The 16,775-nt window shown below is 39.8% G+C and overlaps 1 protein-coding gene across 2 annotated transcripts in view; it reads left to right on the forward strand.

Annotated features, from left to right (window-relative positions):
* Positions 1–16,775, forward strand: part of MCTP2 (multiple C2 and transmembrane domain containing 2) — a gene marked incomplete at both ends in the record, with an annotated part of 101,772 nt that overhangs the window by 37,388 nt on the left and 47,609 nt on the right. For both annotated transcript variants that reach the window (XM_084268088.1, XM_084268087.1), the window contains 4 exons: positions 2,160–2,346; positions 3,237–3,330; positions 6,974–7,076; positions 9,454–9,556. In XM_084268088.1, coding sequence (XP_084124214.1) covers positions 2,160–2,346; positions 3,237–3,330; positions 6,974–7,076; positions 9,454–9,556 — 487 coding nt within the window. The remainder of the gene's footprint in view (positions 1–2,159; positions 2,347–3,236; positions 3,331–6,973; positions 7,077–9,453; positions 9,557–16,775) is intronic.

Below are 16,775 nucleotides of genomic sequence, written 5' to 3' on the forward strand. Positions count from 1 at the left end.
GCATCCCTTCTACCCCTTTGCCTTATACTCAATCTTTTCTTTGACCTTTGGCTAATCAAATTGTTTAAGTAAGAGAACCAATTCCAATTTACCAAAACAAGCTAGAACTATATTTAACTTTGTCTTTGAGATACAAGATATTTCTGAGGTTATCTCTTGGTGGGAGATGCACTGTTGTCTGAGTTGTCTTTTCTGTCTTACCCCATGGCAAGTTCTTCACGTAAAAAAGCGAGTGCAGCTTTTCCTAGTTGTGAGTGGGTGGTGTATGAAACGCTGATGTGGGAGATGTGGCCTCTATTGCCAGCTGAACCACAAAGCAGCAGTTTTCCTCCATCCTTGTTTCCTTTTCCAAACAAGCCAACCCCAAAAACCTCCAACAAAACCCCAAGATAACAATACATCCCCCCTTTTTGCATGGATACCTAGGGTATCAGTAAGGCCGAGAAGCAACTGTGTTACTGTAGCCAAGGTGATGTCGACCTCCAGTGAGAAGCGATAAGGTCTTTTTCTCAAATGCTTGCCTTTTTATGTTGCTGCCTTGTTTTTCTTTTTGCTGTAACTTCCCTTGCCATATCTTTCTGAAGAGTCTTGGCGTAGCAATCAGCTTTAAATGCAGCCTCTCGCACTTGGAAGTTATGTTGAGAGGCAGCCTACGTGCTGAACAGTGTTGGTACTCTCCCTAGTTTATTTTCTTTCACTTTCAAAGCACTTGAAAGTGGTTAATAGGAGTAAACTTGCAACCTGTTGTACATTCAGTCCAGTGAATAGCAAAGAGCACACTTAAGGCGAAGTCATCCCTGTTGATTCTGATCAGAAGAAGCTTACACAAAGAGCTGTGTTTTAATAAACAGAGCTACTGGATGACTTAGAAACTCATTGGAGCAATGACTTTTACTTCATAACATAGCTTCTTGGGTTTTGGGGCTGAAATGTTTTGGGACTTTTTTTGTATATATTTTTTCCCCCGCCTTAGCATTCACAGAAAATAGGCTGTTAAGAAGCGGAAAGCATGCAATTTATAGCAGATGGGTATAAACCACTCCAGCTCTACTACTGGAATGGGATCAATCAGGAACACTACATGCACCATTTACCCAGAAGAAACCCACCTGGGGGAACCCTGTGGAATTTTAGCCTATTAAGACAACACCTTAACAAGTTTAGTTTAAATAAAAACTTGTCGGCACGCATTAAGCGGAGTGAAAGCTCTCGCTCTCCATCATCCGCTCGCCGTTCCTTTGAGAAATGTGACTCCCCTTGCACTGTGGCAACAAAGCTTCTCCCTCCTTAATTTTTTTTTTTTTCCTCCTTTTTTCATCTGCAACTTTTGTTCAGCCTGTTTTTAAAAGCCAAGCCCCACAGAGGTTCAAAAAAGTTCCACTCCATTTACTGGATTTCTAAATAGAAGGCATTTAGCCGAGCCAAGTGATTAGGCTTTCTGTTGCGTTTAACCGCTCCCTCCGTGTATAACAGGCTTTCTAGTGATCTCTCTCTGCGTTAGCCCATACTCATCCCTTATTATTGTCTCCTTATGAATATCTCCTTTTTTTAGTACTTATTTTTATTTTTTGGGGAAGTATCAGGTTAATGATACATATTATGTGCAGGGGGTGAAGGGAAATTCTAAGACAATCCTTCCCTTTGGGAAATATAACAGTACACTGCAAATGTGGTTCTGGTAAGGCTTGTAAAAGAGATTGGGGCATACAGTATAATGTAGCATAAAATGGAGTATGTGACTTTAAAGAAACTAATCTATTTTAGGCTAATGTTTTAAATTTTGTGTTTGCCCCTTTTCTTTTCCCTGAGGCGATATAAAATTGTGTTTCAAATCCATCGCGATGCACTGGGGCATTTTAGAGGGGAAGTGAGGCAGGCCAGAGTTAAGTTTTCCTACCGTACTTGCAGCCCAGACCTTTCCCTCTGCTTACTCGTAGGTGAACCAGAAACCAAAACCTGACAGTAAGTACAATAGAAACTGGCTAATTGGTTTCCTGTGTTTTGAGGTTTTTAGTAAGTTTTTTTTTTACATTCTTTCCATCCTGACCAAGCAATAAGTTTTTGTGCCTGTTTGCTACTGAAATATATGTATGTAAAAGTTGTTTTATTTTTATTTTCCAGCTTCCTTTTCTAATTAACCCTTGGCACTGTCATTCTAGGTGGCAAGTTGATGTTACTGCCCTGCCAATGAAGCAGACCAATTGCTTAAAGCTGCCTCTGGAAAAGCATCCAGGGTCCCTGCTAATGTTGATTGCTGTTGCCCCATGTACAGGAGTGTCTATCTCTGATCTGTGTGTCTGCCCTTTGGGAGACCCCAGTGAAAGGCAACAGATTTCACAGCGCTATGTGAGTTTGCATTTCTTTTTTCCTTCCTTCATTCTCCTTAATTTTGAAAGTAGTTAAAATTGCTGGGCGGGGGGGAGGGGAGGGGAGAAAAGAAAGATTCACCCAGTCATAATAACATGTCTTCTAACAGTGAAAACTATCACATGGAATAGTTATTATGTTTAGAATGACAAGGAGATTGGCAGGGCAGATAGACCCAAGCAATTTGGCTGCTTGTGTTTGAGTTTTAACCTAATACTATTCTTTGCAAACTTGAATTGTGTTAAAAGGTGATCACCACGAATGAGAAACAGTGAGTCTCTCTGGGAGATAGTAGTGTATTTAGCTTGCTTTCCTCCTTTGGGGAGGGTATGTTCTGGACTTTGAACTTTTGGAAGATAAAGCCATATGATGGCTTCCCCACCTCAGTCCTCAAAAGCTGGGTGAGAAGGAATAAGTGTCTATCTCTCTAAAACGAGGTGTGAGACTTACTCCTTCTCACCCAGCTTTTGAGGACTGAGGTGGGGACAGATTCCTCATGCTTCATTTGAGTGCATTGCCTTCCTGTCCCGTGCTGCTTCTCCAGGTCTACCTATGTCCCATTTTCTGGTTTAATTGGCAGACAATACTTGCATAAACACTCAGGGCTCTTTCCAATCTCCACCCTAAAGTTAACGTGTAGCCAATGTGAACAAAGAGTTTCCTTAGGAGTCGGTAGAGTGTGAAGTTATGAACCTCAGGTCATGATGCAGCAAGACTGGGGTGGTGGTGATGTATTTATGGGTATATCAGCTGCTGGACTGAAACACACCAGAAATAGCCATGGATATAAAAATGTAACTCATTTAGTAGGTCAGTATTTTGTGTTTCTTACTGAATTACAAAATATATCTTTGTTTTCCTTTTTGCAGTGTATAAAGAATTCCTTTCGGGATTTAAAGGACATTGGCTTCTTACAAGTCAAAGTTCTAAAGGCAGTGGACCTGTTGGCAGCAGATTTTGCAGGTATTTTATTTCTGTTTTCTGGCATATGATGCTATAATATATTGTGAGTACTCCTTAGACTTTGTGCGTCAGTTGATCAAGGAAAAATAAATATTCCCTTCATTTCTCCAGTGCTGAAATCTGCCTCAGGGAGCTTGAGATACCACATGGTTATGACTCCCAAAAGTATGTGAGAAGGGCCAGTGGATGGAGATCTGCTTTTCTCCTTACATCTGGGGGGGCATGACCAGTAACTTTAACACTTCTCATGGTGTGCTGCTGTATTTTTCGACAGGAATATGTAAAATAAGACTTGATATAAAGCGATGGTGCCTACGAAGCAACCTCTCCGTCTTTTATCGGGTGACTTGTGAGTTTGTGAATGAGACTGAAAGATTTTTGGGGGCATCTGACACTGTGCTGAGCGTGTGGGTTTGGGTGGTGCTGCAGGCTGTCACCCGAAAAAGCAGGCTTGCCTGTGATGGGGATGCGAATGTGACGGTTTCTCTTACAGCTTGTTTGAGGCTTCGATTTGGGATGATCTTTTTGGTGCTCTTTCTCCAAGAAAAGATGCATTTTCCACTGAGCTGTACCTCAAATCGTGCTTGGACCTGACAGCAATGGATACTAACACCTTTTAAAAATACAACTTTATATTGTTTCTCTGGGGAAGGTCTAGGGAATTTATACTTTCTGTAGCGACTGTCTGGATATTATTATTTTTATTGTCGTCTTCTCCAGGATTCTGGAGACCTTTTAATTCCCCTCTGTATCTTGCACCAGCTCGTAATTCATAGGCACAGCATTGTGTGTTGTGCATTTGCTGACATAGTCATTTTTGTAAGATAACTTGTTGATAAAGGCAGGAAAGATGCTGGAGTGAAAACACTTTTGCCCCATTCTCTGGTATTCATGAAGATATTGTAATGTGAGAGCATTGCTCCTAAAATAAGGACCAAAGGAGAAAGCCCACCATTAATCACGACACTGTTTCAGCTTCACTGCTTTATGCTGCAGCAGGGTGGGGGGAAATAAAGATTACTGCAGACAGCAGCGTTTTAAAGTACTGAAGGATTTCGTTTGAAAGCAAGCAGAACACCTGCCAATAATGACAGGTAGTATGTATGGAAATTAATTTCTAAATTGGCATAATGTATATCTGGAATGAAGAGTGTAACTGCCCTTTACTAACAAATTAAATGAGAACTGTACCAGAACCTTAGGTAGGGCTATCTAGAAATACGTGAGGTTTTAATATAGACAGCATCTAGGGAAAGAGCTGAGCCTGGAAAGGTATTTACCCACTGGAAAACTTCAGTGATGCTAATGCAGTTGCATTGGTGATGGATTTGGCCCCCTTTCTGTCTGTACTTAAACAGGAGCATGTGGGTGGATAATGAACATTGGAAGAGACACGCAGGTTCTTGATTCTGCAATTCAAAGACTTTTCGTACGGAGTATGTGACACACATTCCTTGTGCATAGCACAGAATGAAATTCTGCTTAAGTAAAAGGTTACTCAGTCTGTCATTATATTCAAAATAACCCAGGCTTTGAGCCTGATTCATGAAGCAAATGACAAATTGTTTTTCAATGGCAGTGCTGAAAATATCCTAGTATTACGCTGTAATAGACCCACCAAATTGCAAAAGGATGCAGCCATTTTAGGTAAAAATAGCATAATTTCTGATCATGAAATGAGAGACATAAAGATTAATTATCTGTTCTGAGCCATTCATAAATGATTAGTGCAGCAATTATGGGCTTCCATAATAGAGCCTCCTAGAGCAGTGCCATATTTCCTGCATTGCCAGGGAGACTGCTCAGATTTATTGTTATTGATAAAAGTAAATTTGAAGTCCAGCTAAAAATCTGACAAAAGGGAAAATCCCAGAGCTGTTAAGAGGTACAAAGATTTCAAAGGGTTAATAGAGAGGAGCATGAGCAGGTAATGTTCCCTTCCTGTCCTGTCCCACAGCAGTCATGAGTTTTGGGTGGGTGAACTTTGGCAGATCGGTCACGTGGTGACAAGTGTAATGCCACCTTACACCTTATTACATATTCCTATAATAAAGATTGGATTTTGGCGTGATTGGGATTTCCGTTGATTATATGTTGGCTTTATAGATTTTAATTGCAACTTTTTAGCCTACTATAATAATAGCTATCAGAAAACAACGTCGTGTCTGCTTTGGGTTTGAACAGTGCATGGAAAAATCCATTATTTTACCATTTGATGTAAATTTTAGGCTAGATTCAACATCGATATATCAAATATGTAGAAGCTCTTCAGCCACAGCTAGCCCAGTTTGAGCCTTCCATACTTTTATATTCCTAGATAATAGTTTTGTTGACGTGAAAATGACTTTTTCTGCTTTGTTGGATGTTTTCTGTGTACGCATGAGAGTTCTTCTCAAACACTGCATTTGCTCACTGACCAAAAAATAGCATTCAGAGTACCAAATTATATAGTGGGGTTGTTTTTGGCATATACCAGTTTGCATTTCAAGCAGTTTCTCTGAAAGGCTACATGCATTTTCCACACTTATCAGGGAACGGACATATAAGCTGAAAAGGAGAAGACAAATAGAGTCCAGTAATACACATGATCTTTAAACTTTACCAATATTGACTAGTTAATACCCACAGTTTACATGCTGAAAAGACTCCTGCTTAGTTTATAAACTTTTCAGAGTAAGAATCTTAAGAGCTCTGCATTAATAATACCAAAAATAAGGATTAAGAAAAGGACAGCTTTGCTTAAATATCTGTTTTTTGGTCTGCTATCTAAATCTCTGCATTGCTGACATATTTAGCTGCCTACATAAAAGTTAGGCTGCAGCATCTGAGGCTGAGTTTTACATGAACACTGAAGATGAGATTAAGACAGATATTGAGCCAGACATGCTGATAAAGGATACTATGTTTATGATGGAAAACTGCTGAGCTGCAGCAAGTTCTGAAAGCTACAAATTCATGTAATGAGTTATCAAAAAAGTTGACATCCTCCTTTTGAGAGGAGGTTGTGTAGTGGGTTTCTGTTTCGTTTTGGGGGGTTGTTTTGTTTGCCTAAGCACAGTACCTGGTTCACACATGGATTCTCCAGTTGATGTTGGGTTTTGTTTAAACTGTGGCAGTGCATAGGGTCTTCATGGCTTCAAGAACTGACTGAAGAAATGCTGCTAATATAGACACCGTGCTGTGCTCCTCTTGTCATGGTACTGTAATCAAGTACAGCCCACAAGCTCTACTCAAAGGATAAAGTAGTGAGGTGTAACTGCAGCACTGGTGCTCTCCTGGATCAGAATGACAGTACTGGTTTTGTAATGCCAGCTGAATAATGGTTTACATGAGCAGGTTTGTCTTGCTATTAAGACTTAGAGATGATTCACTGTTAAGTCCCAGATCTCAGGTGGTAGAGTGAAGCCAACTGAATGAGTTGTAAGGTAAGTGTAAGAGTTTCCAGCACTGAGGGTGCATTTGGGATGCTGTTATTTAACAAGTCATTCCAGCAGAATGAGGCAATTGTCTTAACAGGTCTTACATTTATTTGGTCAGTCACTTCCCCAGCCCTACTATGAAGAAGCACTACACATGCTAAATGCAGTAACTGGTCCATTTCATTTTTTCTCCTTTTTTTCCCTTCTCTGATATTTTTCCCTAGGTAAAAGCGATCCTTTCTGTGTTCTGGAGCTGGGAAACGACAGTCTTCAAACACACACTGTTTACAAGAACCTCAATCCAGAGTGGAACAAAGTTTTCACGTTGTAAGTGGATTGCTTTTCAAAGCATGCTGGAACACTGAACAGTTAGCAGCTTAACTGTAAAAACTATCGACTTTGTGGAAAATACAAAGGTCAAGTTTAAGATACGTCATTTTTTTCACAGTCAGAGAGGATGTTGGAGAAATATCAAATATAACTCAATTAAAGCCTTTTGCCTTTTACTAGTTCTTGCGTGGAGTTTATTAATAGAAGTCATTAAAAGAAAAATTACTGTGATATTTATAGGAAGAATCATGAGTAGACATAATGGAGTCATAGTTGGATCCAAGAGATAATATAACAGAAAGTTGAGACCAGATACTCACGCCTACATTTTCTGTAATTTAAAATGTTTCATTGAACCACAGCAGAATCCTCTTTTAATTTGTAAGCAAGCAGAAAATTAGAGCTCATCTTGTTCCTGGTGTAGCTTCTGAGTTTAATCTAGACAAACGTAACTTGCCCCAAATTAGAAGCTTAGATTTGTATGAAAATTGGAGTATTCTTTTCTTTTAGTGATTTCATTAATAAAAGTGATAATTTAGGTATTGCTTGGAGGCAGCACAAATTTTTACTCTTGCTTTATGCTGACAACGATTTTTGTGAATAACTGAGATAAATGTCTCCAAGACTGTAGAGGTCCATGGCAAGGAAGGCAACTGTGAGGGCTGACAATGGACTATTTATGACATTTGCTCCTGTTCATTGGAAGAACAGTTTGAGATGATGGACTTCTTGGAAAAGCAACATTCCAGATTACATGAACACAATAAAAAGTATCTGATCTCTTTGCCAGGAGTACCTTGCTGTATTTCTGTTTAATTCATGGGTGCAGCTGAGTGCATGTCTTTGAGTCCTTTCTCTCACTTGTGTGTTCTCAAGAAGCTTCCTCTCATCACTGATAATTCTGAAACTCTGCCAACAGATGTGTCTTGTTGGATGTTCAGCCAACAAAATAAATCTAATAAGAATCCAAAATGATTTTATTTTAAAAGAAAGTTTGTGTCTTTGCTTCCTGTGGGTCTCTGAAATGTCAGCTGCAGACTACCTCTAACTTTCTCAGTGCTGTTGTGTGGCTAGTCCAAGCACCAATTCTGCAGAGCCAGTGAGGCTCTCGCATCTCTTTAACATTTCTGGCCATTTAAAAACAGGTCATATAGGCACTTTAGAAGCTATTGATGATTTAGATTTGTTTTGGAGCAGAGTGGATTTTTTTTTTTTTTGAGTGAATGAATCCCTTTCAGCTGGAGCTTTCGATAGTATCAGAGAGCCCTTCCCACCATAGTCAGATTTTCTGTGACACACTTATCTGTGTGTGTCACTGTAGGTTTTACTATTTTGTATCACTGGTAGCTATATCATATGGAAAATAATAATGGCTTGGAGGGGAATATGGAAGTATGGTTGCAGAAGTGGCAGTTTTCAGTGTACTTTAAAGCCATAACATCTTGAAAGCAGTGCATTCCATGGTGCTTTGGCTGCCACTGGGTGACATCACAGAAGATGCTCCAGCTGCTAGCTGGAGAGACAACATGTGGCTTTTAGGTTTGGATTCTAGCAACTCCATCACATGGCAGACAGAGGTTGCTGGAGCAGGACTACTCTGAAAAAAAACACCTGAATGACTGCACTTAATTAAATAGCAAGCACATACTATACCACATACATATTTCTTTAAAGGAAAAGAAGGGATAATCAACACAACTCCTTCATCTCCACTCACCCATCCTTTTGGCGATACACAGATACAACTTCTGTCAAATGAGGCTTGATTTGTTAATTATCTGATAAATACTTAGGATTGACGACCTGCTGCGACATCAGTACAGTGTTTGCACTAAATGGAACAAAAATATTGTATATTTGGCCTTTAACTTGGGTTAATAGGTTGTGGCTTTCTGGCTTGGATTGGGTTGTGTTTTGCTTGGTTGTTTGGTTTTTGTTTCTTGGGTTATTTTAAAGTAACTGGTTTTGTTAGTACCTTAAAAGGGAGGTAATTGCTCAATAATTGTTCAAGTCAAATGACATTACATAAGTTTTGTTTCCTGGATTATTTCTGTAATGTTCTGAATTCAGCCCTTGACCTCTCCCAGTCACCAGCTGCTGAGTTCTGCAGTTAGTATCATTGATGCACAAAAAATGTCACTGTCTGGTAGTTATACTTTTCATCCAGTTACAGGACTGAAACATGAGAGGAAAGCTTGGGGAATACTCATCATTTGATTCATTTTTTTGGGGGAATTTAATTAAATCCTAATTTTATACTCCAAGGTTTTACAAACTTAATTAGTAAAACAGTGTTCTCGGGTCTTTGTGGAGGAGACTTGTGTGCATGTGTATCAAATATTATTTTTTAATGTGTCTGCACTTTTAATTCCAGCCCTATTAAAGATATTCACGATGTTCTGGAAGTGACAGTGTTTGATGAAGATGGAGATAAACCCCCAGATTTTCTTGGAAAAGTGGCCATCCCTTTGCTGTCTGTAAGTTACCTTCGCAACGTGTATCATAGAATCATAGAATGGCATGGGTTGGAAGGGACCCCAAGGATCATAGAGCTTCAACCTCTTTGCTACAGGCAGGGCCACGAACCTCCAGGCCTGGATCATTCAGACACTGATGGTTTTGCTGGGAACAAGTTGCTTTGCCTTTCCCCCATAGTACAGAACAACACAGATTTAGAGATAAACAGGTTTTGTGATCTATATATGCTTTAGTTGGCAGTGTTTATAGTTCTCCTTAGTGTAACGAGCGTTTCCAACCCATTTTAGTACAAATTTGGTTGATTGGAAAGAAAATTGCAGAAGTGTCTGTACTTCATCAGTACTATGTGCCATGTAGGTCTGAAAACATAATTGAGTTGTTCTGTATGTTTCCACATCATCTTCTGAAGGCAACATTTTAAGCAAGTCTTTGTTCTATCTTGCTTCTTTTTGCTCCAAGAAAGTAATTGCACATCACAGTAGGATTGACTGGAGATAGCTGTTGTTATTGGCACAGCTGAATAAAATTACCTAAAAGGGGTGTTTTCTACTCCATAGTGCTTTTAAAGACTGGTGGGTTTTATTCTGTAAACAAATATGTGAAGAGTGAGCGCTGCCATGGGAGTATAAAATCTAAACTGGAAACAAAGCGAGCTCAGGGAAAGTGGTTGCTCTGGAGATTAAGGGGAGTTGGAGCTTATTTCAGAAATGGCCAAAAAAGGCCAAGCTAAAGAGAGTGGAACATAAAAGATTCATTAAAAGACATTAATAGAGAAATGGGGGAAAAGCAGCTTTGTGTTTGGTAAGGCCGATTTAATTCTGGAACAAGGCTGGTGGTAAGAGTTGAGTAAACCAGAGCAAGAGTTTGTAAACAGCTCCATGTGTATGTGCAATATCACGGAAGATTCTGGTAACTTTTACTGTAACGTCTGGGAAGAACTTTGTAGGCTGTGACTTTTATTAAATCAGTTAACAGATGAGGCTTGAAACATCATGGGACTCTTGTGTTTGTTTCAGTTGTGTAAACATGTTTAACTATGAGCATGAAGGTTTCCCTCAATTTTGAGGCATCTTTGCAGTAGGTTCCCTATGCAGAGGAGATGGTGTGACAAATTTATGCAGTGGATACTGTGTTGCAACATGGACAAACAATGATGTTTGCAAAAATATATATGTATCTCCTGATTCAAGTGATACATGCAGTAGTGAGATGCTTTCAGAAACACACAGTGTGATGCTGTGGGTAATAGCACTCTTGAGTTGGCAAATGGTGAATCCTGATTGAAATTATAGAGTACAAAATTGTAGTATTGTTCTGAAACATCTCTCTGAAAGCATATTCACCTCTGCAGAAAGGCTGGCATGCATCTTTCGTGGGTTTTTTAGAGGTAGGTTGCTGCAGGAGAGCCAGTATTGCAATATTGGATTAGTGGGGCACTGACCTAGCAGAGACTGGAGAAACTGGAGGTTTCTAGAAGGAAAGCAGAGGTCCCATCTGATGTGGGCCATGTAAGCTCCACAGAGTCGTCATAGATTAGGTAAGGGACCAATCAAAATCAGAGAGAGGAGCTGCAAATATTTGATCTCTCCAAATAAATAATGAGCTGCCCAGAAAACTCTTGAACTGGCTTAGAGGATATGATCCCAACCTAAGGAATGCCTTTATAGTGGTGAAGAAATAGGCCAATGTGCTCCAGTTTTGTTGTTATTTTGTCTAAATAAGTATATTTCTTGTGTATGCGAATTACAAGCAGTGTGGCTTCTGAATCTGTTCATGAAAGTGTGTTTGTTTCCATCCCCTGTGTGCTCTTTCCAAGTTACACTGGAGCCCAGAAGAGGGGAACGCCTGCAATGTGGGGATAAGACAAGCCTAAGCTATAGAAGCTGAGAAGTAAATACTGGGCTTTTGGTGCCCCAGACACTGTGGTGTTCTTTGCAATCCTCATCCCTCTGTAGCTCAGACTGCAAGTTCTTTTTGAGGCTGAGGATGTTTTAGCTTGTTTGTCTGTTTAAATGATGCGAGTTGTCAATATCTCCAGTTTTAGGATAATATCAGAGTCAGTTGGGCATGGAGGATGATTTGATGTTTACAGGGAGGGGGAAAAAAAAAACTCTTAACATCTTTTATTCCATTTTTGATCACTTTGTTAATTTTTCCCCAAGTCCTCGTATCTCTGATGTTACTGGAAAAGAGTGGCTGGAGCAGCTGCTCTCCTGCAGATCCGGTGGTTGCCAAATGGTCTGTATGATCGGCAGCAGGCTGTGTGGGCTCACAGTGAGAAGATGTTAGATTTGGATTTTCTGTTGATTTTATAGGCATTTGTCAAGTATCCCTTAGGAAGCATGTAACAAGGCAGAGGAGGGGAGTGCATGTGTGTGGTAATGTCCAAACTATTCAGTCTAGGGGTTTTTTTTTTGTCCAAGGTTTGAGACAGAAAAATAAAATAAAAATTGTTTATGCTTTCCCTTGCCAACTGATCTTCTTCCTTCCCATCCAAACTTCTCTGCCTCCTATTTCAGTCAAATCTAGTGTAAATATATTTGTCTCTGCTTCTGATTAAAAAACATTTTGCACCTATTAACTTAGTCTGCTCAGAGAACCACAGTTTTCTGAGCTCTCTTGCTTGAAATGGGAATTTCAATGTATGTTGTGATTTTCACTGTGCATTTGAATGTATCCGTTGAACCGTTTAGATAAATACACTGAAACAGAACAATAGTTTCAGGACTCAAGGAAGCCTCGCAAATCATATAGGTTTAATTTCTCTAGGTAATCAGGCCTAATATTTGCCTTGCATTAAATTCCCTTTTGAAAATAGAAGTGCATTTGCCCCCCCACCCCTTTCCCATTAAAAATGTTCAGGTTTGACTTGTGAGCTGTCAGCACATGAAATAAGTTTACTTCAGGAATTGTTCATGGATGATTAGATTCTTTTCTTAATGAAAAATTGCCTTGAATAAAGTACCTGTTGGAGAGATACGAAATGTTTAATTAATTTGACAACGAATTTTGGTTTAAATGTGTTCAGGAGACTTACACTGCCGTTTTGCAAACATATATACACCTTTGTTGTCACATTAACACACGAGTTGCCTTGCTGCAAAAAAAATGGCAGAGAGAGGGAAAATACTGGGCTTTCCATTCAACTTTGACTGTGATCTAGGCTTACTGCAGGCACCAAATAAGAAATACAAAAAAATTAGGCAGCACAAGAAGTGTTTTAAAGTGTAGAATTATGAACGAAGCTGAAAGCATCATGGCTTTTTGATAGGCACGATGAAGCAATATTGGATGACTGCATGGTTTCCTTTGTTTCTCATACAGCTCTACTAATGCACTGTAAAGAGGTTAATTTTGATAGCATTGTCCTCAATTTGGGATTTTATTATTTATTGGTAGGTAGAGTAGGAGACAGAAGTGGTTATTTGCTTGCGTTTTATCTTTACCTTCCCCATGTTAACTGTATTTTTTTTTCTCCCTCCTGCCTTTTTTATGTCAAACCACTGTCAGCCTCTAAAGCATGTGTAGGAGACCTCTTCTCAACTATAGCTCTGCTCAGCCACATTCACAGAAGCAGAATTTAAACTGGAAAAGACTCACGTTAGTGCTACCAGGTCATTTAACAAAACGGATCACCCTCTTGTCAGGGCTGACCTGCAGAGTCTGGCTTGCCTCACCTTTGGGCTGGGAAGGAGATTGCTTTCTCAGAGCCTGGGGAATGAAAGGGAAGACCATTTTACACCACTGAGCAGGGCAGGCTTTTGTGCTAGAAACAGAAGAAGATCCTGGGGAATGGAGAAGTAGGGCAAAAACTTCATTGCTTCAAGAAAGGAGTTTGATAGATTTAGAAGTTTTGTAGGTTTTGGGGCACTTGAACTAATTATCAAAGAAGTCCTTTCCATGTCTGTTCTTTTTTGCCCTAGATCTTAGTAAAAGCAACCGTGTTTCTCTTTGTGAGGGTCTGTCTTTTTTGTTTTGCTTCAAGAGACTCCTATCTCCTAGAAGGCTGCAAGTTATTAGAGACGTGGGAGCATATAGTGTTCTTCAATGAATTTGAAAGCAGAGTATATCAAATATCCTCGTGTAGAAAGACCTTTGAGTGAAGAGTTGTATCACAGGATGGAATGTTTTTTATCTGTTGAATTATCAGCTCAGAGTAGACTTCAGCTGCACCCTTTTTTCAGCAAACAGGAAGAGGTCTATGAAATATTTTCAAGTGCCAAGTGAGGTCGGTAGCCAACGATACAGGGAAAACAAGTAGTATGCCTTATACAAGCTTAATTATCTAAAACATGGCCTGGATTCAGAGAGCAGACACCTGACGATTGTGATTGCTTAGCACTTGACCATAAGTGCACAGCCTTTTTCAAGGAGAAAACTTTAGAGTTTGAGAAAAGTGGAAATGCTGCATTTATGTGACAGAGGCAGCTGTGAAGTGGATAGTCTGTTCTGGCTTTTACCCCTATCGTGAACCCGAAATTTTGGAATGAGGGGGGAAAAAACCCCACATCATTGAAAGAAAATGATGCCTTGTTTCTGAAATGAAATTGTCTCCCAACCATGCACTACTCACTGAAATGGCATCAACAGTAATGTTTTTGAGTACCATCTAGCATCCTTGTGCTCCCAGGCTTTTCAGCTCTGCCTCAGACTGCCTGGAAGGCCTTGTGTGGCTGCTTGCTTGCTTTCAGACTATCAGCTCTGTATCTGTTTGGTCTTTGGGTATCAAATTCTCTGCCAAGAACCAGCATTTCTATCCCACAGAAGGTTGTTAAAAACAAAATGTTGGGGGCAAAGAATTTTGGGATGAATGAATGGACGTTTCTTGCAAAATCAAATCAGTGTATGTGATAAGACTGGGGAGAAACAAAACCCCTCTTTATTCATGTCCAGGTGGATCAAATATGTGGCTAGCTTTCATCTTTTCCTGGGGAAATACGTCCTTTGATAAGGGTAGGTGTGTGTCTATTACAAGACAGCTTTATGTTATTCAGGGCAAATGGTATGACATTGTGCATCAGCAATGAGCTCAAGCAGGAATATCAGAGGTCCCAAACGCTTCAGATGAATTACCCTTGGAGAGTAGCCATTACCCTTTCCACACGTCACGGGTGTTGATGTACAGAGGTTTAACCCAGTGTTCTTCTGTCAGGTCATCAATATATGACATTGAATCTGCATCAAAGCTGGATACATAGTGAAGTTTTCTTAAAATCAATGTTAAAAAAAAAAAGCCACTAAACCATATTTCTTTGAGACGAGCAATGAAAAACCACCCTTTGCTGCGTAAGGGTCCTGTCTTCTCCGGGTTTTGTGTCATATCAATCTCGGCTTTCGCTATTTCATTAAAATTCCCAAGCGGTCAGAAGGTTGTTGCTTAATAGATTTAGCATTGGCTGGCTACATCAATACTGTGCTTAGTCACATTTGTTTTACTGGGGACATCTGTGGGAAGAGTTTAGCAAATATATTCATTTATTTGAAAGGAACCCGGTGCACTTTGAGCCTTGACTGTGCAGTGGTCTCACGTACCTCAATGCTTCGTTTGGCTAAAGTGCTGCCAGAAGCTGCTCTGTCTGAAGGGCCTCTGCAGGTTCCAATATTTAATGCACAAAGAATTTTAGCTGTTCTTCTGGCTGGTAATTCCTGTCATAGTCCTGTATAGAAAAGGGACTGTGATACAGAATATATGAATTGTTCTCTGAAAATATTGATGATGATGTTTTGTCTTTCTGAGTTGATTCAGAACAGGGAAATACCAGCAATTCCCATGGGATGAAAATTTTGGCTTTATTTTAGAGGTTTTCTGATGGTGATGCTGCAGAATTAAGCATGTCAGTATGGTAGGCACTACTGTCCTCATGTTAATCAGATAGCTATGGGCAGTCTTGGTTGGTGATTGAGCCCCAGTATGTTATTAAGAAGCTTTCAGAGAATGTGCGTGTTAGTATTCTGTAAGGATATGCAACATCATCAATAAAGGAATAATATTGATCACATGTCCTTAAGGGCTTCACCTGCAGATATTTTCACATTTAATTTAAGTATACTTTCCCTTTTCCCACAAGTAAATAAAGTTTCATGCTAAAGGTAACCTATTTTAGACACAACTGTTGGGAATATTCATTGAGTGAAATCCATGTGAGATCAGATGTGTAGCAAAAGATGTTTGGGTGATAGAAGAAATCTGATTTTTCTGGCATTTAGGCTCATTCTATGACCCTAGTTCCAGCTGCAACATTTGTTCACCTTTTCCACAGCCAGAGAAAGCTCTTAAGCAGTCTCTGCGACCAGCAGACTGGGGGAAAGTACCCAGAGCAGACGAAAAAATAGATCCAACATGAAATTAATATGACTAGCTCTGTCTCAAGAGTGAAGGAGACATGGAACAGAATCCAAGCTCTGGCCCAAGAACAGCATACAAAGAAAGTCTAGAGTATTAGAAGGTATTTTTGGATGTTTTCTTCTGGGCACAGTTGAGACATGCCACCAGTCTAATCTCCATGCGGTCACGGGCATTAGAATTGCCAGGTACTTTTTGCTGAACTGCGCTGGGTTAGCATGATGCCAAAACTCTAACAGAGATTTTTTTCTTTTACTCTTTTTTTTTTTAGGGTTTTTTCTTTTTATCCAAAGGAAAATGCAATGGAGAAGTGCCATTTCATAGCCAGTTGTTCTCTTGTGCTTTTTAACTCTGAAGAAGGTCAAAAGCTAGGCTATCTCTATGAATGTTTAGTCTTAGGCTGACTTATAATTGCCTATCTTTTGCCAGACAAGTCAAACACTTAAAGATGCCAAATGAGGCCGTCTGTAAAACTATTTGCACTGTGTTATTTTCTGCCCCGTTCAATTTTAAGACATTAAAACACCATTTAAAGCTCCCTAAGCAACATATAACCCCTATTCCCAAAGACAGGCAGAAATGGAAGATATTTGTTGCTGATTGGAAAGTTACTGTGAGAACACACCTGTGGGCGCACCCAAAATGTTTGATTCTGCTCCAACTCTTAAAGAGTCTTTTCCCTGAAGTCAAAAGCTGGTTTTGAATGCAGAGTACCGTGATGTCAGGCTCAGGCCTTTTCAGTATTGATAACATTTATTTCCCTGTTTTTTTCTATCAGTTATCAGCATGTGGTTCTTCTTTCCCCCCCCTCATTGGTTATACTCATGAAAGATTTAAGGGAGAAATGTCTCCCAAGGAATATAGAGATAGCTTCC

This window comes from Gallinula chloropus (assembly GCF_964237585.1).
Source record: "Gallinula chloropus genome assembly, chromosome: 9".
NCBI lineage: Eukaryota > Metazoa > Chordata > Aves > Gruiformes > Rallidae > Gallinula > Gallinula chloropus.